This window comes from Nothobranchius furzeri, chromosome 2 (assembly GCF_043380555.1).
Source record: "Nothobranchius furzeri strain GRZ-AD chromosome 2, NfurGRZ-RIMD1, whole genome shotgun sequence".
NCBI lineage: Eukaryota > Metazoa > Chordata > Actinopteri > Cyprinodontiformes > Nothobranchiidae > Nothobranchius > Nothobranchius furzeri.
In genome coordinates, this window is record NC_091742.1 from 88,253,522 (window position 1) to 88,274,695 (window position 21,174).

Here is a 21,174-nt window from a genome sequence, read left to right on the forward strand (position 1 = left end):
CTCTTCCTCGCAGAAGCTTCTGGTTCCTGATCTCCAGCAGTTACCTCTTCAGTCATCCGTCAAACATTTTAATAAACTGTTTTTAGCTCATTTGTCTCCTGAGTTTCTCTGCATGAAGGTCAGGTTGTTGCAAAAATCATGACATCAGCAATTACTTTGCACCACTCTGTTAAACAGCTGATATTAATTTCAAGTGTATCTTTAAAAAGACATTGAATGTCAAAGTGAATGAAAGGCATCCATTCAGCTTTTAGTGTCTAATGCAGGATTTTATGGACAGGCACCAAAACAGGAAATTTATAAATTGAGATTTATTTACTAAATCAGGTAAACCATAATAAAATACTAATGTTTAAAGTCCGGAGGAGGGAGGAAGGCTTTATAGCAGGGGTATTCAATTCTAGTCCTGGATGGCTGGTATCCAGCACGTTTTAGTTGTTTCCCTGCTCCAACACACTTGAATCAGGGGTTGAATTACCTGTGCAGCAGCTCTGCAGAAGCCTGTTAATTATCTGCTGACTAAAATCAGGTGTGTTGAAACAGAGTTAAAACTAAAATGTGCTGGATACCGGCCCTCCAGGCCCAGAAGTAAATACCCCTGCTTTATAGGCACAGAGAACTCCCATCAGGATCCTGGAGACGGCACAAGGAGATGACGACATGAGTGTGCCCTCCCAGATCACACCAACACCACCTGAACACATGGAGGCATGTGTCTGTAAGAAAGAAAAACTGGTGATGTATGAGATTAAACAAAAACTACGAACAAAATCAATTTTACAGTTGTTTAACCTGCTGAGCATTGCCTCCCCAAAGAGCAGCACAAAGGTGAAACTGGCTCAGAACCAGGGTGCTCCGTTATGCAGGTGGTCACCTCCTCCTGCTGACACCCGAGGATTGCCTACAACAAAGGGAAAACCGATATCAATAAGGAAATAATTAAATCAGAGCTAAAAGTTTACTTTTAGTGTGACATTTGAGATTGTGTGAAATAAATGTGGACATTATGATTTTCTATTGTGGGGTCAGTACCTTGGGCGTTTCTCTGCAGCAACATTTTGTCTGGCTGACAATGAAGTAGAAAAGTCACCAGTTGAGGCAGAGTTAGACTATATTACTCCAGCTAAGCTAAATGTAGCTAAACTAGACACTAGTCACCAGACTATGGTTACTATAGATTTACTAGAGAGTTACATCATATAATCCATTCGTTTCACTGAAAAAGGAGCAGGCAGAACTATGAACTTGTTTAGCCCGTCCAAGTAACATGGAATAAAAAATACATTTATCTGTATGTAGTTTAAATGTCTTCCCACAGTAGCTCATGTAGATTCTGAGTTATACCATAAAAATCCTGCAGTTCCACTAAAAGAGTATTTACCTGCAAAACAGCCTGTTAGCTCAGCTTTCTGCTGCGTCCTCTGTAGCAAGTTAGCAGTACACAGGTTAGCTCCAGTAGCTGCACAGTCTGATGTTCCACAGGTTCCTGAAAAATTAGCAAACTTATTAACATAAACTGCAATAATTTATTCCATGAAACCAGTAATGAATATGTTAAGATGAGTTTTTAATACATTTCTCTGGAACAATAGACCATTGTCCTGAGGCTTGCACAATGGCTTGCTTAGCAGCTAGCTAGTGAGCTAGCGTCTGGTTAAAACCAACTTAAAAAGTGGCTTAACTTACAGATTAACTAAGAAAAGATAAAATATATTATCAATACTCACTTTAGATCCTCAGTAGACACCACAGACAGCAGAAATAACCTGTTTGGGGCTCAAAATTCATGTTGTTGACCAGGTGGGAAAAAAAAATGTCTTGGAGGCTACATCACTTCCAGGTCACTGAACTGTCACTCAAGAGAAACCACTGTCCTATGGGAGAGGACTTCTCAGAAGTCCCGCCCACCCGAAAGGGTTGTGTCAGAATTGCAACCAAAAACTCAGGGATTGCAAAGGAGAAAGCCAGACAGTGTAAGTGCAAATCTGGTAGTGAGAGCAAAGCTCTGAGCAGCGAGAACAAAACTAAGGAAATTGATAACAAAAACACATAGAGGCAAACAGAAAAAGGAAACATCCTTTGTTACTCATTTTAAGAAGTTGATTCAGATCGTAAGTTTTCCTTTTGAAACATGTTTTTTTCCTTTAGTCAATATTTTTGTTCTGTCAATTTCTTAATTTTTGTTTGACCGTCAAAGTGTTTTTCTTGATCATTTTAAGAATCTGATTCAGATCGTAAGTTTTTCTTTTGAAACAAATGTTTTTTCTCTCAATGTCTTAAAATTTGTTTGCTCTCCAAAGTGTTTTTCTTGATCCTATTGGCACAAATCTAATCCCATAACGGGTCCATTCGGACCCTAACACAACAGAAGGGTTAAATAAACTAAATTATTTTATCATGTCAGAAACACAAACATGATGAACTGATGTTTAATATTTTATTCAGTAAAAGTTTTTAAAACCAGCAGAAACAGAAACTTGTTTTTGTTCTAAAATAGTTTATTTAAAATTTTAGAAAAACTTAGAAAGTTCTGGAAAATATTTAAGTTTCAATTAAAATTTTTAAATGAAAATAAATAAATGAATTGTGAAGAACCAGTGAATGATTTTAGTTGTTAACCCTTTATAGGACACTCATGGAAGTTTTCATGTTTAAATTTCAACCCCAGGGTGTTACTGTAGTCCATAACCAAAGTGTCTTTCTGTTCTTACAATTTTCATAAATATTTATTTTCATGCAGAAAACCAGAGAAAACAAAGTGATGAAATGTGGACGTTGGCCCTGTTCTGGTAAAAGAAATCCCAAAATGAACACATGAACAAGTTAAATAAACATTATTTTTGAATAATCTAGATACTTATAGACACTTTAGAGGTGATTTTAGAACATGATATCACTGTTCAATAATACAGATTATTTCACAATTATTAAACAATATAGAATATTTTTATAAAATGATATTAATGTGGAATATTTTTTATGCGTTATTGAACAATAGATACTATTTCTGATCTACTATAGATTATTAGAATAATTTAGAATACTTTATATGTGAGGATCTGCCTCATCATCATCTTCCACCTGTTCATCATCATCACTGATGGTGAGATTGGTTGGTGCAATAACTGTCCTCCATTTTCCAGAGAAATCTTAGCTTAAAGCTGCAAAATAAATTTAATATCATAATTGTTATTATTACTGTTACCATGAATATTAAGATTATGTCTAAAAACAAAAGATTTTACCTAAAATATTCATAATTTCTTTAATCTGTTCAGGGCGCGTGTACAAGTGTGGCAGACTTGATTTTCATGCTAAGATTTCACCAACTTTATTGAGTTTAACATTTACAACACATGTATCCTTATTAAGCACAACTAGTCAACCTGGTGATGTGAGACTTTCATAAATCTAGCGTTGGTAGTTTTAGACATCTGACCGTGAACACGAGAGGAGACGAGCAGTTTTCTGGCTCTGCAGACACACCAACAGTTGACCCGTTATAGCTCCGCCCTGATTGGTGGAATGGCGCCATGGCGCAAACCGTGACTAGCTTGATCTCTGATGATTGTTTGGGTGAATCGTAATTCTAAGAGTTCGTGAAAAAGCACACCAACATCATTTATGATGTGACAGGAAATGCCCAAATATGGACATTGGCCCTATAAAGGGTTAAACACAGAAAACCTCCAACAGCTGCAGAGAACTGACCTCAGAACCTCCAGTCTACAGTCTGGACTCTCCAGGAAACCACAGAGCTCCTTCTGTCCAGAACCAGACAGTTGGTTGTGACTCAGGTCCAGTTCTGTCAGATGGGACGGGTTGGACTTCAGAGCTGAGCCCAGAGAAGAACAGCTGATCTCTGACAACCTGCAGCTCCTCAACCTGAATAAAGAATAAAAGCAGAGAGCTGAAGCCAACAGGATGCAGGTTAAAACAGAAACATGAACTACAATAGAGCTCCGGGAGTTGACGTCACTTCTCCCGGCATGCAACAGTTCAAATCGAAACGGCGCCATATTGGCATGCAGAAGCCGGCAGCTGGACTATTTACTATTGTCAGAAAACTCAATCAAATGGGAAATATGGTAGATTCCTGTTGTGCCCCAGGATGCAGAACAGACGCGGACGACATAAGGAATGAGCCATCTACAGGATTCCCCAAGATCCGGAGCGCCGCAAACGTTGGATCATTGTAATAAAACGCGCTAGTGACCGGGCTAAAATGAAACTGTGGGATCCCGAGAGTAAAGGTTTTCTTTTACGCAGCGACCGCTTCATATCAGGTACTTAAACCAACGTTTCCTCAACTGTGTGTGGTATTTATTTTAAATGCTTTTATTATGATTCTTAGTGGGCTTCCTAAACTTATTTTGGCGTGGCTTTTTCTGTCTTATTACTCACAGCAACAAGTAAACATCACGTAAAACGTTGCCTCGTGAGTTCTGAGTGCTGCCGTTTACGTGTTTTATGATCACAGCAATTAACCGGCTAAGCTGTATTTCATTTTTAAGCAATGGTTGATCAATTGTCAGATCACACATAAAAAGCACTTTGGATTGCTATTATCTGTGTCACCGAGACTACTTACATGTAAATCTGTTATTTGTCCGTCCATCCATCCATTTTCATCCGCGTATCCGGAGTCGGGTTGCGGGGGCAGTAGCGTGACTTCCCTCTCCCCAGCCGCCGGAGCCAGCTCCTCCGGGTAAATCCCAAGGGGTTCCCCGGTCAGGTCCGGTGTTGTGCCGGTAAGAAGCCCGCTCCGACAGTTTCTGGTGTCGGAGCGGGCAGTAGAGTCGAGAGTCCCAGACCTTCTCCCCAGCTCCTCCGGCCGGGGGAATCCCAAGGGGTTTCCCCGGCCAGGTCCGGTGTTGTGCCGGTAAGAAGTCCGCTATGACTTCTGGCGTTTTTAAAAAGTATCCCAGGGGCACGGTAAGGGTCGGAGATGTTTAGACTATTTAATTTCTGACTATATAAAACGATTTCTTCTGTTTTAAAGTGTGAAGTAAACTCCGACGAAGTAAAATCCAAGCAGATCCCGTTCATGTTCATGGTTACATCCGTGTTTGTTTACCTTTTTTGCATGCCAAAATGGCGTCCACTAACTGAGAGTCACGTGGGGTCCGGAGCTCTATAGGGGCCCTTTAGAAACACTTTTAGTGCTTTATTAAGCATTAATAAACAAGGATCGCTTTATTAATGTTCCTGATATTAACCATTAACTGTCCTTAAAGGGATATTACACCCGAAATGTCAATTCTGTCTGTTGACAAATTTCCCAGAGTTAGATAAGTGGGAAAAACTATTTGTAACCAGCCCAGTCGTTCTCCTGACCTGGCTGTACTCCTTTAGCTTTAGCTTAGCATAAAACACTGTAAGTGAATGGGACCAGCTAGCATTGTGAGTAAAAACGTACTTAAACCACTCAGTAGTGATCCCAGTCACACACACACACACACAACTGCATGTCTGGGATGAGTGTCAGTGCTGCTATCTGCTTAGTAATGCATGACTTCATATTAGCATTCATATTAAGCAGTTGTTAATTCTGTATTTAATAGTTTATTCATGCTTAATAATGCACTAAAAGCATGAATAAAGGGACCCTTTAAAGTAAAGTGTTACAGAACATTTAAATAAACTAGATGAATATTTTATTACTCAGCAACAACAGGCCTGTTATGGCTGCTCTAAACCAAATGAAACTAATCCTCTGAACATGATCTTGTTCCACATCCTGCTTTTAATCCCAGATTATCTAAAGTCATTTCTCTGTAATTAAAGTAGCAGGTGTGTGTTGACCTGAACATGGTGAGCTCATACATGCTCCACGCTTTCATTGTGTCTCTTGGGGACGAGCCACCCTAAGGTGCAGGCTTGGTGTCAGCGCCCCCTAGTGGCCTCCTGTGGTCCAGCTAATCTGAGTCTGTTACCAGTGACAAAAGCTTCTGATGGACACGTGGGATTAATGCTTTCTTTATTAGTGTGGTGAATGAAGCTTTCTGGGATTTACAGACAGGATCTTTCTTTCTACCTGATTCAAGGCCTGAGAGAGCCGTGCACAGATGGTTCCCATAATAATCATTTCTTTGGTTGTGGACGATCCCTCAGGTACGTGTGCTGTTCTGGTTGCATTTGGAGCAGATGTGGCTTAAGGGGTTAAAGGTCAAACACAGAAAACCTTCAACAGCTGCAGAGAACTGACCTCAGAACCTCCAGTCTACAGTTTGGACTCTCCAGTCCAGAACTCAGAATCTTCACTCCAGAATCAGACAGCTGGTTCTGACTCAGGTCCAGTTCTGTCAGATGGGAAGGGTTGGATTTTAGAGCTGAGGACAAAACTTCACAGTCAGTCTCAGAGAGTCCAGGACCAGAACCAGGACCAGAACCAGCAGCTCTGTGATGAGAGAAAAGTCAAAGTCAGTTGTAATAAAACCAGAGAATGTGTCTGATAAACAGCCTGAAAGCCGATGATGACTAAACAGTGATGTCATCATCTGATGAACATCTGCTCTTCACATCTGTGCTTCATCTGCTCCATCCGACTGTCTGACATGAGCCAGTGAGTCTGTCCAGTCTCTTTCACACCTTTAATCTGCAGACGAAGGAGGGAACATCCATCATGTCCACAGTCTGTCAGCAGGATCTGATCCAGAGTCAGAATCAACACGTCTGCTGTAGATGAACACTTGGACTCTTTTCTAGTTTCCATCTGAGCTCAGAGCCTTTAGGCTGAGTTCAGCTCAGTGAACAGAGATGATCTCTTAGCTTCCTGTTCCCGTCAGCTCCACCTCTTCACACGCAGGAACGTGCTGCTGGTGTCCAGCTTTACTCCATCAGAGCTCCAGCAGGACTGGGACTCAGAGCTCTAGTGTGGAACAGGGAGGTGTGTGTGGACACACTCCATCAGAAAGCAGGGATGTTGGTTGTTTGTTCTTGAAAAAGGAACCAAACAAACCAGGTTCTGACTCAACAAGCTTCGATGCAGAAAGAGGCAGCAGAGAGATGATCTGTCCACAATCAGACTCTAGACCTTCTGACTCACTTTTCTGTCTTTTTCATTCAATAAACTTATTTTCTGTTTAAACTCAGCAGCTCTAATAACTACTGATGATCATCATCACAACATCTGGACTCACCTGAACTTTCTGCAGTTCCTCACAGCTGGAATCAGTCTCAGACGTCCCCCTGGTGATGTTCTGTAGTTCTGCAGGTCCAACTCATCCAGAACCTCCTCTGACATCAGCAGCATGTAGGCCAGAGCTGAACACTGGATCTCTGAGAGTTCGTCTGGTATGTTCTCTGACTTCAGGAACTTTTGGACCTCCTGATAAACTGAGAGGTCCTTCATCTCCATCAGACAGTGGAAAATGTTGATGCTTCTGTCTGGAGAGACTTCATAAATGTTCATCTCCTTCAGGTTGTTGATGGTTGTCTGGATGGTTCCTGGACTGATCTGTGTCTGACCCAGCAGACCTCCTAAGAGTCTCTGGTTGGACTCCACAGAGAGGCCATGAAGGAAGCGGACAAACAGGTCCAGGTGGCCGTTTTTACTGCTGAGGGATTTCTCCATCACTCTCTCCAGGAAGTTCTCCAGATATGAGACTCTGTAGTATCCTCCCAGGAAGTTCTCCATCACCTCCATGTTCCTGCTGGTGAAACAGTGGAACATGTAGACTGCAGCCAGAAACTCCTGAACGCTCAGATGAACAAAGCAGTAGACTGGTTTCTGGAACATCACACACTCTCTTTTGAAGATCTCTGTACAAATTCCTGAGTACACCGAGGCCTCTGAGACATCAAGACCACACTGCTCCAGGTCTTCTTGGTAGAACATGATGTTTCCTTCCTCCAGATGTTCCAACGCCAGCCTCCCCAGCTTCAGAAGAAGCTCCCTGTCAGCCTCCATCAGCTCCTGTGGACTGGTCTCAGGTCCTTCATGGTACTTGTTCTTCTTCCTCTTGGTCTGAACCAGCAGGAAGTGTGAGTACATGTCAGTCATGGTCTTGGGCAGCTCTCCTCTCTGCTCTGTAGTCAACATGTTCTCCAGAACTGTAGCAGTGATCCAGCAGAAGACTGGGATTCCACACATGATGTGGAGGCTCCTGGAGGTCTTGATGTGGGAGATGATTCTGCTGGACAGCTCTTCATCACTGAACCTCCTCCTGAAGTAGTCCTCCTTCTGGGCATCAGTGAAGCCTCGTACTTCTGTGACCCTGTGGACACATGAAGGACGAATCTGATTGGCTGCTGCAGGTCTGGAGGTGATCCAGACCAGAGCCGAGGGAAGCAGGTTCCCCTTGATGAGGCTTGTCAGCAGCACCTGGACTGATGACCTCTGTGTGACCTCAGAAAGCAGCTGACTGCTGCTGAAGTCCAGTGAAAGTCTGCTTTCATCCAGACCATCAAAGATGAAGAGAAGTTTCCAGACAGCCAGCTTCTCTGCTGGGATCTTCTGGAATGTTGGATAGAAAACACGGAGCAGCGTGAGAAGACTGTGCTGCTCATCTCTGATCAAGTTCAGCTCCCTGAAGGAAAGCAGAAGCACCACATGGACATCCTGGTTCTCCAAGCCCTCGGCCCAGTCCAGAGTGAACTTCAGCACTGAGAAGGTTTTTCCAGCTCCAGCGACGCCGTTGGTCAGAACCACTCTGATGGCTCCATGTTGCTCAGGTAAGGCTTTAAAGAGGTCCTGGCACCTGATTGGAGCACCATGGAGCCTCTTGGTCTTGGAAGCGGTCTCCAGCTGCTCCACCTCATGTTGGGTATTAACCTCTTCACTCTGTCCCTCTGTGATGTAGAGCTCAGTGTAGATCCTGTTCAGGAGGGTTCTACTTCCTGGTTCATCACTTCCTTCAGTCACACGTTCACATCTGCTCCTCAGACTGAGCCGATGTTCTTCTAGAACCTCCTGCAGACCAACATCTGCTGAGAAATGTGACACAGAGCAGATCTGAATGCTGCAGCAGAACCTCATTGGAACAAAAACAGCAGGACAGCTGGTCCTTCTCACCAACAGAACTTCTCTTCCTCCCTCTGATCAGCTCTCTGTTTATCACCGACAACCAGCTGGACTTTTCCCGATGTTCTGGAAGCTTCTTGTTGGCAGCAGACAGCCTGCATAGAGCTCCAGATGTGGGACTTTTCACATGAAACATTCATCCTGCTGTGATTCTGGAGAAACATCTTCAGACTAAACAATAAAAGCTCTGATGCTCTGATAACAGCTGCATGTTCACCTGCTCTACTTGGTCAGAGCTCCACTAGTTCATCAGTTCTACCACAAATCCTGTTTTTCTGTCTGAGGAGTCAGAAGAACCAGTTAGAAACTGTTTTCTTACTTTGGGTCTGAAGGTCCAGGTCCACTGAGGTCTGGAGGATTCATCATGGACCGGTCACTCTTCATAGACAGACAGCTGGGTCCTGGAGGTTCTGCTCTCCATCTGTGGTTCTGACCTCTGAAACACAAACATGTTGTAACTCAGATCACATCAGTCAGTGAGAAGATCTGATGAAACCATCTCAGAAGCTCTGAACACACAAACTGCTGCAGAGAATCAGAAGGTTTCATGTTTGTAACTGAGGTCAGATGAAAGCTTCTCTAGATGATGGACATCAGAGAGGAGAAACCTAAAGAAGGTCAGTCAGCTTCATCAACATGTTTCTTACTTTGTGTCTGAAGGTCCAGGTCCACTGAGATTTGGAGGATATTGCATGGACCGGTCACTCTTCATAGACAGACAGCTGGGTCCTGGAGGTTCTGCTCTGTTCTCCTCTTCTTCTGCATAAACGTCCATCTTCCTCTTCAGTCAGTCAGAGCCAGAGAGGAACCAGTTAGACAGACTGGGATTCTCCACCAAAGAAAACATCAGCGAGTGTGTTTTCTAGTGAGAACCAACAGGAAGTGAGACGGTGAGACGTGATGCAGCAGTTTGATCTGAAGGTGAATCAAAGCAACGATCCAGAGAGGAAAGTTCTCTCTGACAGGAGAACAAGAACAACTCACCTGATTCACACACTTTAGTTTCTTCTCTTCTGTCCACATCAGATCCAGTCTGAACCGGTTTGGGTTTCTTTTTCATCTGATGAGACTATTAAACAACCCAAAGTCTCAGCCATAAACCAGTTAGTCAGCCATCAGAGATAAGAATCGTGTCAAAGTCTCAAAGTTCAAGGAGTCCAAAGTCTGCTCCGTGGGCCATTTGAGGTCCTCAGAGAGATTTTTGTGGCCCAGGATTCCAGAATGACAGAACTGAATCCACGAGCACAGGCTGTTGGTGCAGATGAACACTGTCTAGTGTTTATGTTCATATTGTTACTAACATGTACGGCTGCAGCTCTCACACACTGAGTGTGAAACACAAGCATCTGACTCTCTCCACACGCTCTCACGCCACACCTCCGATGTCTCACGCTGAAGGATCAAACACCACAGCCATCATCAGTCTGGTCCCTCTGAGAGGTGCTGGCCGTTAGCCCCTCCCCCTTTGGTGACTGAAACCTGCACCTTTGCACACCTGTGTCACATCAGTTTCCCCTCGGTTTAGCCGTCGGTTCTGTAGTTGAAGAACAAGAAGAAAATATCATTTCTATAGCGCCTCTCAAGATAAAAATCACGAGGCGCTTCACAAAAACAAAAACAAAAAATATAAAAATTGTAAAAATAGAAAAAAAAGCATGTTGAAAATGTTTAAAAATATATTTTAAATGAGCAAGAATAAGCTGTTGCGATTTAAAAGAAAAAATGTTAAGAAAGAAAGAGAGTGAACAGGAAAGAGGGAAATCAGTGGATCCTGAGGAAGGTGGAATAGGTGGGGAGAGCAGAATAAAGAGAGAGTGGTGAAGAAGGTCATACAAAAGCCAGCTTGAACAAGTGAGTCTTCAGCTGCTTTTTAAAGGAGACCACTGAGTCCACCGATCTCAGGCTCAGGGGGAGAGAGTTCCAGAGTCTGGGGGCCACATCAGCAAATGATCTGTCACCTTTGGTCTTTAGCCTGGTGCTGCACAACCAGTAGGCTTTGATCACTGGACCTCAGGGACCTGCTGGGGGTGTAGGGACTAAGAAGATCACCAATGTAAGATGGTGCTTGTCCATGTAAGGCCCTATAGACCAGAACCAGGATCTTGAAATGAACCCTGAAGTTGACTGGCAGCCAGTGAAGCTGGAGGAGAAGCGGGGTGATGTGGGTGTGTTTGGAGGACTTGGTCAGAAGCTGAGCACAGGCATTCTGAACCACCTGTAGACGGTTCAGGGAGGTTCTGCTCAGACACGTGAAAAGAGAGTCACAGTAGTCTAAGCGTGAGGAGAAGAAGGTGTGGAGAACTGTCTCAAGTTCAGAGCGGGACAGAATGGGACTCAGCTGAGCAATGTTCCTGAGATGGAAGAAGGAAGAGCGAACAAGAGAAAACTGACATGAGAATCCAGGGTGAAAGCTGGGTCAAAGGTCACGCCAAGATTCCTGATGGAACGTTTGGTGTGGGAAGCACCACCTCTTCGTGTGTATCAGCTCAGACGTGGTTATGGATGTATGTGCCCATTTAGCCTGTTTCTTTATTTGACTGAAAAACAAGATATTAGATGATTACAAATAATAATAATAATAAGTAAATAAAACACAGAAGAAGCTGAAGTTGGTTCCCTTTCTTAGTTTCTGAGTGAGAAAGAGCAATTCCAACTCGTTTTCCACTCCCTGAACGTCATTATTTGGTTCAAACCTGGACTACATGAATCTAAACTAACAGCAGAACCCTTAAAGCATAGTTTGTGGTTTGTGAAACCTTTATTTGATGTGTGAACGTGAACAGAACACCTATTTCTGCACCGTTTTGCATCTAGACCACATTAGAACTGGTCCAGCTCCAAAACTACAACACCTAGACTCTTACTGTTAGTCTACATTAACAGCAACATCTATGAGACAGTTGGTGATGTGTGAGACCTTTTGTTGATTTATGCAGGAGTAAGTGGCGCCTGTACCTCTCAGCTTCAGAGAGTAAACAAAATGCTGCTGCAGAGGAAAAAGAACGTTTGATGGCATCGCCCCTGTTCAGCTGCCTGAGCCTTTTAGGTTCAAATGATTTTATTTGCTTTTAAATCTCTTGATGACCTTGCTCCGCCTTCCCTGTGTGAGCTGCTACACACACACACACACACACACACACACACACACACACACACACACCCTCCTGTTCCCTCAGGTCAGCTGACCAGCTGCTCCTGATTGGCCCAAAGACAAAGCGTAAGCTTAGAGGAGACGGTGCTTTTGCTGCAGCAGCTCTGATTGTGGAATAGGTTTACTTTAAATGTCAGACAGACCTCTTCACTGTCTGATTTTAAACACCTGCTTAAACCCCCCTTCTCTCTGGCCTTAACACCATCTGAGATGTTGGCTTTTAGCTAGTTTTGGATATTTTTTATGATTTAAATAGCATTTTTATTTAGTTTGAACCATATTTGAATCTGCTTAGTTTATTGTTTGAACTCTTTGGCTGTTTTTAGTCCAGTTATATTGTTTTATTGTTGATTCTGTTGTTCTGTGTGCAGGACTTTGGTCCTGCAGGTGTTTCAAATGCTATACAAATAAAGTTGGTATGATTAGTGAGTTCAAAGAAGGTTGCTTTCTTCACTCTTTATGTTATTTTGGGTTATCACACTATCAACATGTTTAAATGTTATAATTAGGGCAGATTAAAGCTACTCGAGGAGCGGAAACATTAGTTGGAATTGTCCTTTCTGAATCAGAATCGTAAAAAGGGAACCAACTTCAGTTTGATAGAAAACAGGCAATAAAATCTAAACCAAACATTCAAAAGAAAGAAAAAAGAGCATTTTTAAAACAGCATTCCGATTAGCTTCAGTTTAGTAAGTAGTCAATCTAAAGATTACAGAATAATGCACACTGGTGCTGTTGTACACACACACACACACACACACACACACACACACACACACACACACACACACACACACACACACACACACACACACACATCTTTAAAGCCCAGTTCTGGATGTCAACCCATCCTTCTGAACGTTCAACACTCCACCTGCTACCATCTGGTATGAAGGTAAACATCTTCATATTCAGAGGATTCACACTGATTACACATGTTTAATCCTAAAATATCTATTGTTCCATCACTCTATAACGCCATTTCTGACTGGTGTTAGCATCAGGGTAACTGCTGCTAACGATGTTTTACTTATTGTCTGACTATAAATGAATGGAGACTTTATTTAGGTGGCTGTGTTAAACATGATGGTTGTGTGGAGTCAAAGTGCTGAACCTCCACCCTGCTGTTAGCTTGTAACTGACTAATTGTGTGAAACACTTTGTGGTTTTGGCCATGAAAGGTGATAAATAAACAAACTTGATCTACTTTATGAGTCTTTTGCATGCTTATAAAAGTGAATATTTGTCATTTGTAAATAATGTGAGGGCTCAATGTGTTTTATTTAAAGTTTTAACATTTTCATCAACAAAGTTTCTTTTATTTTTACTGTAAGAGCAAATATGCCTGTTGTAGTTCCACTACATCACCACCAGAGGGAGACACATCTCCATAAAACTCAAAGGCCAAAATCAACACAACAAAGTTATTTTTTGGTTTCATTTTCTATCATTATAGGTAAATTAAAGTTAAACAGAATTATCACATACTCAGTATTTTTATGTCATTTATATTATTAAATCATGATCACATATTAAAGGCTTTTATTTTGTTAGGAGTTGGGAGTTTTGGAGCCATTCTACATTTTCCTCTGTTTCCATCTCTTGCCCCTCCCCATTTCTGTCTCCTGTTTGTCCTTTTAAACACTTTGAGAGTAGAAAATAACTCTGTCACGTAAATCAAAGTAAGCGTGTAAAGAGTGTCTGCCAGGGGCGCTTCTAGCATCAGAGGTTTAGGGGGGCTGAGCACGCAGAGAGCTAAAAACATTTTCTTCTACAGTAAAATACTGACTTCAGCACCATTTTTAAACGTAAAATAACAATAAACACACCTTCTTACCATAAAAGAAAAAAAATGTCCATAATTTTACGGTACTATTTCAGCAACCCCGGCTGTCGCTGTTTTACCGTAAAATCTAGTTTGTTTGTTTTTTACAGTGTAGATGATGAAAGATAACCAATATGAGGGGAACCACCACTAGAGAAACACAGGGGTCAAAGGCTATGGATACAAAAGGGGACATGGAAGAAAACAGGAGGGCATGGACAGGACAGGACAAAGACAACATGACAGGATCAGAAAAGAAAACAGTAAGAAACCTGATTGTGTTTCTGCTTTTGTCAGAGCAGACGCCTGGCGACTGTCAGGTTTTCTGAAACACGGATCAATCTTTAGGATCTGGTCTGGATTCTGATTCTGTACTTCTCTCATTGGTTTTGATCCATTTAACTGAAAGAAAAGCTGAGTTTTTACAAGCAGGTGAAAAAGCCAACGAGTAAAAAAAGGCATCTCATCTAGAAACTAAAGCTAAATAAGCACACATTTTTTCTGCCTCTTTTATTTACAAATGCTCCATATTTATTAGCTGTAATCATTTCTCCATCACAACTGCTAAAAGCTACATGCTGGTCGCTGGTCGAGTCGTTAAAGCACTCAGAGCATCTGACACACATAAAGAAACAACATGAGCACAAAGAGCAGGAAACAAAGTCTGTTCTGGATGATCCAATCCCAGTCTGGCTCCATCTCATCTCCAGGATGGTTTGCAACAGCCCTCTCCATCTACAACACTGAGGACAACCCCCCAGAATCCCCTAAATGTCCCAAGATCCTAACATAGAGGTAGAGGTCATTGTGTTTCTGTAGCTGCTGTTACCTCACTGTGTCAGCTCAACCTTTAGGCGCTCCTAAACACCCACTTCTCTGGTGTCCACCTGAATCAGAGCCTGGCACTTAGTTAGGGGGGTCGGGGCTCTTTAAGGGGACTCTCTTTGTGGCCTCATGATGTTTCTGAACATCTGAAGGTTTCAGGGGACTGAATGGGACTCTGGAGATGTTAAGTCCACCTGCTGATGTTTGCTGATCAGCTGGGCACACATTTATTTATTTATTTATTTTATTTATTTATTTATTTATTTATTTATTTATTTATTTATGTAAACAATCATAGGGGGTTACTGAGGGGGATTCGTTCTGGGTGTAAACAATATAAACTGTTTTCTTGTTTAGATCAGAACCAGAACTACAAGCTAAATAAATAGTAAACAACAACAAAGATGATGTAACATCAACAGGGCTTCACAACAAACATGTTTAGTCTTCTTTAGCCTCCCTCATCAGGACTCAAGCTGCCCCCAACATCAAACACCAAGAGCCTACTGCCGACTGAAGCCTCTCCCTGACCTCTAGAGTCTCCTCAGACTCGGTGACAACACAGCTTTATTTATGGAGCACATTTCCTACACAAAGGCAACTCCGTGTGCTTGGAGGTGGTTTCTCCAAATCCTAATCTAGTTTTACCCGAAAGGATTATACTCCCCCAAAGCGTGGTGCAGCAACCTCAGTCCAGCCATGTCTGGACTGTTTATCAGAGGTCAAAGCATGGTTGGCTCTAAATGTCTTGAGTCTTAATGAGGACAACACTGAGGTGATTCTTTTAGCCCAAATACGACACGTATGAATGCGACGCCTCCAGAGCTGACAACACTGGTCCCATTTAGAAAGGAGGTTGTTACCAACCTGGAAGTAAATGTGGACTTTGGAAAAACACATCAATGGGACAGTTAGAGCTTGCTGTTTTCATTCAAGACGCATCTCCAAGATGAGATGTTTTCTATCGAGAGCTCATCTGGAAACTGTTGTCCCCGCATTTGTAATCTCACGTCTGGATTATTGCAGTTCCCTGCTAGCAGGGATAAGCCAGGCTTCCATTTCTAGACTGCAAATGGTCCAGAACAGTACAGCTAGATGTTTAACAGGTAACCCCGGTCTTGGACATGTTGCACTGGCTCCCCATTCAGTATAGAATACATTTTAAAGTTCTTGTGCTGGTTTTTAAAGCCTTACACGGCTTAGCTCCGTCATATTTGGCCAAGCTACTTTGTGTGTACGAGCCTCCTCGCGTACTTCCATCAACCCATCAGATGTTGCTGGTTGCTCCGACAGCAGAAATGAAAACAACAGGGGACAGAGCTTTTGCATTTGTAGGCCCAAGGCTGTGGAACGCTCTGCCATGAACCATTAGAACGTCCTCCTCAATTGAAGTGTTTAAAAAAAGGCTGAAGACACGTTTTTACACTCTAGCTCTTAAGCACATATAGTAACTGGTGTTCTCATTTGTGCCTCTGTGTTCTTATTGTTTCAGTAGTCGTGTTTTAATAATCTTACTATTTTGTTTTGCTCATGTTTTTATCAAGCCCCCACAGTGCGGGTGAAAAATTGAAGCAAACGCGGAAATGAAATAAATTGCAGTTCCACCCTCATCCACTAGGGGCTGGTGTCAGAAGCGAGCAAATCCTCATTGACTCCCACGTTAAAAATACCAATTTCACAGCAGAAATAAACATGTTTACAGCCTGGTACCAGAACATGTTTTTGGTTTAAATGATCTAGTTTACACTCATGACAACTCTGAGGGGGTGAATTTTTTTCTCACTCTTCTGTTTAAGTGTATTAAAAGCCTAAAATTCTGTATAATTAATGAGCATCAGACCCACGTGACCACAGAGCTAGCTCCGTGGAAAGGCCTCAGTAGAGCCTCGGTCTCGCCTGAAAACGGTTCCGTCAGTTTCAGTCTCTCAGCTTAGACCATTAGTTGTAGTGTTTGAGTATTCTTTTTTGGATATTTTTTGTTTAATTGTTGGACAAAATGACTTGCTGTGGCAGTAATTGCACTAATAGAGCGTCCAATGAGTCTCCACTTCATTGTTTTTCGGTAAGTAAAATTATATTTATGTATTTTAGGTCACTGCCGAGCTGAGCATAGATTTTAACATGTACTGTTTAACCATGAAATTTAAATGTAATAGGGTAAACCCAGTGCATTTAACATAACGCTGCACTTTAGAAAATGGGTTGAAATATAACATGTTGGTGGAGCTGGGTTCCGACTATCGGCTTGTGGAGCTCTCGGGAGACCGATGTTTTCCACCCGTTTCTCCCCTCCCCGCAGCTCGGCGCATCTCTGTCTGATCGCGGCTCCTGACTGCTGTGCGGGCTGCCGGCTTGTGGAAATCTGGGATGGAAACCTTTCCACCCAGTTCTCCCCAGCGGCAGTTCTGTGCATCTCAGATCACAGCAGCGCTTGTCTGCTGCGCGGCTGCCGGCTTGTGGAGCTCTCGGAGACCTCTGTGTTCCACCCGGTTTTACCCAGCGGTCAGCCCGGCGTGTCCCTGACTCAGAAGCTCTGGTGTTGTGCACAGTTAACTCCGGTTGTAGCTAGGTTGCTGCCTCTATTAGCTTAGCTCCCACCTCTGTGTTAGCTTTGGGTTAGCTTCAGGTTAGCTTGTAGCTAGTTCGGCCGGGTGTCGTCAGTTGATCCCAGCCTTACAGCTCCACCCTCAGCTCCACCTCTCTTCCCTTTTGTGGAATTGTCTGGGCTTGACGGAACCTGTGACACGGTCAAAATGGCGGTGGTGGCCACCTCCCATTTTTCTTCAAAAACGTGTTATTGGAGTCTATGGAAACCCATTGTCCAATATTTATATGTCGATGGTTTTTATGTGTGTAGTGTTCAGCACTTTGAGATTACTTTGGATTGTTAAACTTGCTTTACAAATAAACATGAGGATGATGATGATAATAGGGAGGGCAGTGATGATGATGATGATGATGATGATGATGATGATGATGATGAAGACAGTGATTATGATGATAATGATGATGATGATGATGATGATGATGATGATGATGATGATGAAGATTAAGGTTAGAGATTGGGTTTGTTGTCCTTTTCACCTGAAAAATCTAGATTTGAAGGATTTGGTTGGTTCCACATGAGAAGCATGTTATCTGAAGCGTGTGCGATCAAGCTGAGGTCTTACCTCTCTTTAGCTGAAGTTCAGCAGCAGATAATGCGAGAAACCATGAAGGGTCACATGTGGTGGACTCTTCTTCTGATTTGTTTTGAAGAAACCAGTTTATAGCGCATCCTCCTACCCTGACACGCACACACACACACACACACACACACACACACACACACACACACACACAGCCAAATACTCACTTGTTTTTGCGTGACCTTCATCACCACCCTTATTCTGCTGTTTCTTCTTATTGTGCTTTTCTCGCGATTCACTCATTTCCCTCTTTCCTTTTCATTTCCTCTCGCCCTTATCTTACATTATTTTATCACAGTTTTTAATCAATTTTAAATATATTTATAGTCTTTTTTGAAATCTTTTTTATATTTTAATTGTTTTTTTTTGTTTATGTGAAGTGTCTCATGATTTTTATCTTGAGAGACACAATGTAAAAGATCGTTTTCGTTCTTCTTTCTTTCTTTTAAGTGGTTAGTAGCAGTGTGCTGATGGTCTCCTCCATGAGGCCACCACAGCTCAGCTGAACACCATTGTAGCTTCTTCTGGGGAGAAAACCCCTTAGAGAAAATAAAGTTAACAACTGAAATAGCAGGATATAATTCAGTTAAAAAGCAGACTGTAGAAGAAAGTAGTAGAGTGTAGAAAGTGGTCATTATGTCCCCCAGCAATCCAAACCTATAGCAGCGTAACTACAGAGATAACTCTGGATAATTTAGCCTTTTAGATGGAGGCATGTTGCAGGGAGAGTTGTCTTTACTGACTGTACACTCCACCTCCCTCTACTCCCCCACTTGTCCAGATCTGGGCTAACATCAGAATTTAACCATAGGCCCTATCAAATAAAAATGTTTTCAGCAAGTAGACAAGGTGTCTGCCTCACAGACTAAAACTGGGAGCTGGTTCCACAAGAGAGGAGCCTGATAGCTAAAAGATTTGCCTCCCATCCTATTTTTAGTTATTCTGGGAACCACCAGTAAACCTGCAGTCTGAGAGCGAAGTGCTCGATTAGGAACGGAACAATCAGATCACTGATCACCTTGCAATTTCTCCGTTGCAATAAATGGTCAAAAACAGGAAATATCCGGTTAAGGTGATCCCTGCCTGCATTTAGCTTTTTGCCTTCTTGTGAAGGTAGCATGGCAGCCCTTCACACAAAATGAATGTACCATTTTCTGCAGTTTAATAAACTTGCAACACTTAAAGTGACCGGTGCTTCCTTTGTTTATACACCTAGCTATCCCATAATGCAACGAGCTACACTTGATACGTCATCTGACAAGGACCGATGCAGAGTGAGCAACTATGCCCATTTTTGTGCAGCCTACGGTTACAACCAGTGTACAATTGAAAACAGATCACGTGGGATTACAAAAATGACTTTTCTAGCCTACCTGATGGTATTTTATATTTAAATTTATTTTTATTTATTTTGTTTATATTTATATTTTAATTATCATGCCTTGTCGTGTAATAAAAAAAAAAGCTTGATAAAACATGTTGTAAACACATTCCTCGGTAGAAATGAAAGCACTGGGGGGCGAATGCTGACCCATCTAAGATGGCGGCCGGCCACTACGGCAGTGCCAGTCCATGGGGCGTCCCAGAACATCCATGCATGGTAAAACCATGGGTAAAGGTAAAACCCTTGCAACGATGAAACAGCCAATCGTCGGAAAGGCCTTTCAGTTAACCAGAAGCGGGATCTTGCTTGAACATCCTGCGATTCCAAGGCTGTGTCTCAATTCAGGGTCTGCATCCTTCGAAGGACCCAGCCCACCCGGCCGACGCGGGCTGCGTCCTCCGTCGGCCGGGTAGACCGGATGTTAACGGCTGTGAATTTGGACAGGCCTAGCCTTCATGAACTCCCTCGGCGAACGTTCCGTCGCCTAGCAACCGTGGAACCGCTGGGCAGAAGGGAGAAGGAACCTTAAACGATGGAGCTCGACGTTTTATTTAGCTTTTTAACCCCCAGAAACCCAAATTTAGAAAACAACTGCAAAATATTTTTTAACCTTTCACATGTTGTTCTAGGAGGCCAGATAAACGGGCCTGTTTACACATTTTAACAGCCAATAGTGTTGCAGAACTGAATAGGACCTATTAGCAATGTAAATGTGGTTTTAAAAAGAAAAAAAATGGGGAAGGTTTATTTTTGTGGACTTAAATCTGATGTTGTAATATTACAACCGTGGGTCTCTGGGGGTTAATCATTTCCTTGACTGTTGGAGAGCTAATTCAGAGAAAATACTTTAGACAAGCTGAGCCTGAGCAAAGATGTGATAATAGTTTTTAATACTTTCTAAGGGTCTTAATTTGACCAAAACCGATTTATCACCTTTTAAGACTTTTCAAGACCCAGCGGATACCCTCTAGTAAACAATTCTCATTTGTAAACAAAAATAAAATTCAAGAGTTTAATGCAGAACTGATTTTATTTAGATATTTCTTTTACATGTACATGTTTAATCTTCATTAACCATTTTTTTCTAGCAAAGTAAAAAGCTGTCAAAGTTCTTCCTTCTCTCCTGTGCCCTCTGCTGCTCTGCAGCCTCATGTCCTCCCAGATCAGCTCCAGAAGCTCATCGTTGGCACCTTCCCCTGGATGCCCATTTTCTCCAGAATAGTCTTAACAAACATGTAAGAAAAGAAACAGGAAGAGAAAAGAGGACAACGGGTTATTCCTTTCATGTTTTCGCAGAAAAAAATATACTCAAACGAGTTTTTAAAATATGAGATGTTATTGTACCTCCATGCCACAGCCGCCGAATACTTTGCTCCGGTGATCATGTGGTCCATCTCCGCCCTAAGCTTAATAAATTCCCTGGTTTTCTCTTTTGGTCCTAAAATACAAACTTCTATTAAAATCAGGGGGAAACGTAGTGGGAGAAGTACGACACCGAGCGCGGCCGAACATACGAGCCGAGACCGCAATACAAGCACTTTTACTGTAACATTTCTAACTAAAATAACGTTCATGTATCACAAAAAGTCCTTAAACTGACAGTTTTCAAGTTTATACTTACATTTATAAGCGCAATCCTCTCCGACAGCTCCCGCTTCACTGTCCGCCATTGTTTTTAAGTTTTTCTGCGGCCGGCCCGCAAGGCATCTTGGGAAATGCTACCTATTGAAGGATACACCCGACCATCCTTCATTCAGGCGAAAAGAAGGCCGCATT

The 21,174-nt window shown here is 42.5% G+C and overlaps 1 protein-coding gene and 2 long non-coding RNA genes across 4 annotated transcripts in view; all 3 read right to left on the reverse strand.

The window, feature by feature from the left end:
- LOC107373135 (NACHT, LRR and PYD domains-containing protein 12) overlaps positions 1 to 10,118 on the reverse strand; it is a 40,196-nt gene extending 30,078 nt beyond the window's left edge. For both annotated transcript variants that reach the window (XM_070548128.1, XM_070548127.1), the window contains exons 1-7: positions 10,010 to 10,118; positions 9,673 to 9,887; positions 9,345 to 9,461; positions 9,017 to 9,120; positions 7,143 to 8,931; positions 6,209 to 6,400; positions 3,712 to 3,885 (exon numbers count right to left, since the gene is read on the reverse strand). In XM_070548128.1, coding sequence (XP_070404229.1) covers positions 3,712 to 3,885; positions 6,209 to 6,400; positions 7,143 to 8,931; positions 9,017 to 9,120; positions 9,345 to 9,461; positions 9,673 to 9,800 — 2,504 coding nt within the window. In that variant the 5' untranslated portion in view covers positions 9,801 to 9,887; positions 10,010 to 10,118. The remainder of the gene's footprint in view (positions 1 to 3,711; positions 3,886 to 6,208; positions 6,401 to 7,142; positions 8,932 to 9,016; positions 9,121 to 9,344; positions 9,462 to 9,672; positions 9,888 to 10,009) is intronic.
- LOC139066141 (uncharacterized) lies at positions 188 to 2,431 on the reverse strand. The gene is made up of 4 exons (XR_011519122.1): positions 1,728 to 2,431; positions 1,382 to 1,486; positions 793 to 901; positions 188 to 716 (listed from the first exon to the last, which is right to left on the reverse strand). It is a non-coding gene; the product is annotated as an uncharacterized lncRNA (long non-coding RNA).
- Positions 10,119 to 20,409: 10,291 nt separating the features above from the next.
- LOC139066139 (uncharacterized) lies at positions 20,410 to 21,172 on the reverse strand. Its single transcript, XR_011519120.1, has 3 exons — positions 21,020 to 21,172; positions 20,743 to 20,836; positions 20,410 to 20,621 (listed from the first exon to the last, which is right to left on the reverse strand). It is a non-coding gene; the product is annotated as an uncharacterized lncRNA (long non-coding RNA).
- Between the last annotated feature and the right edge of the window lie 2 nt (positions 21,173 to 21,174).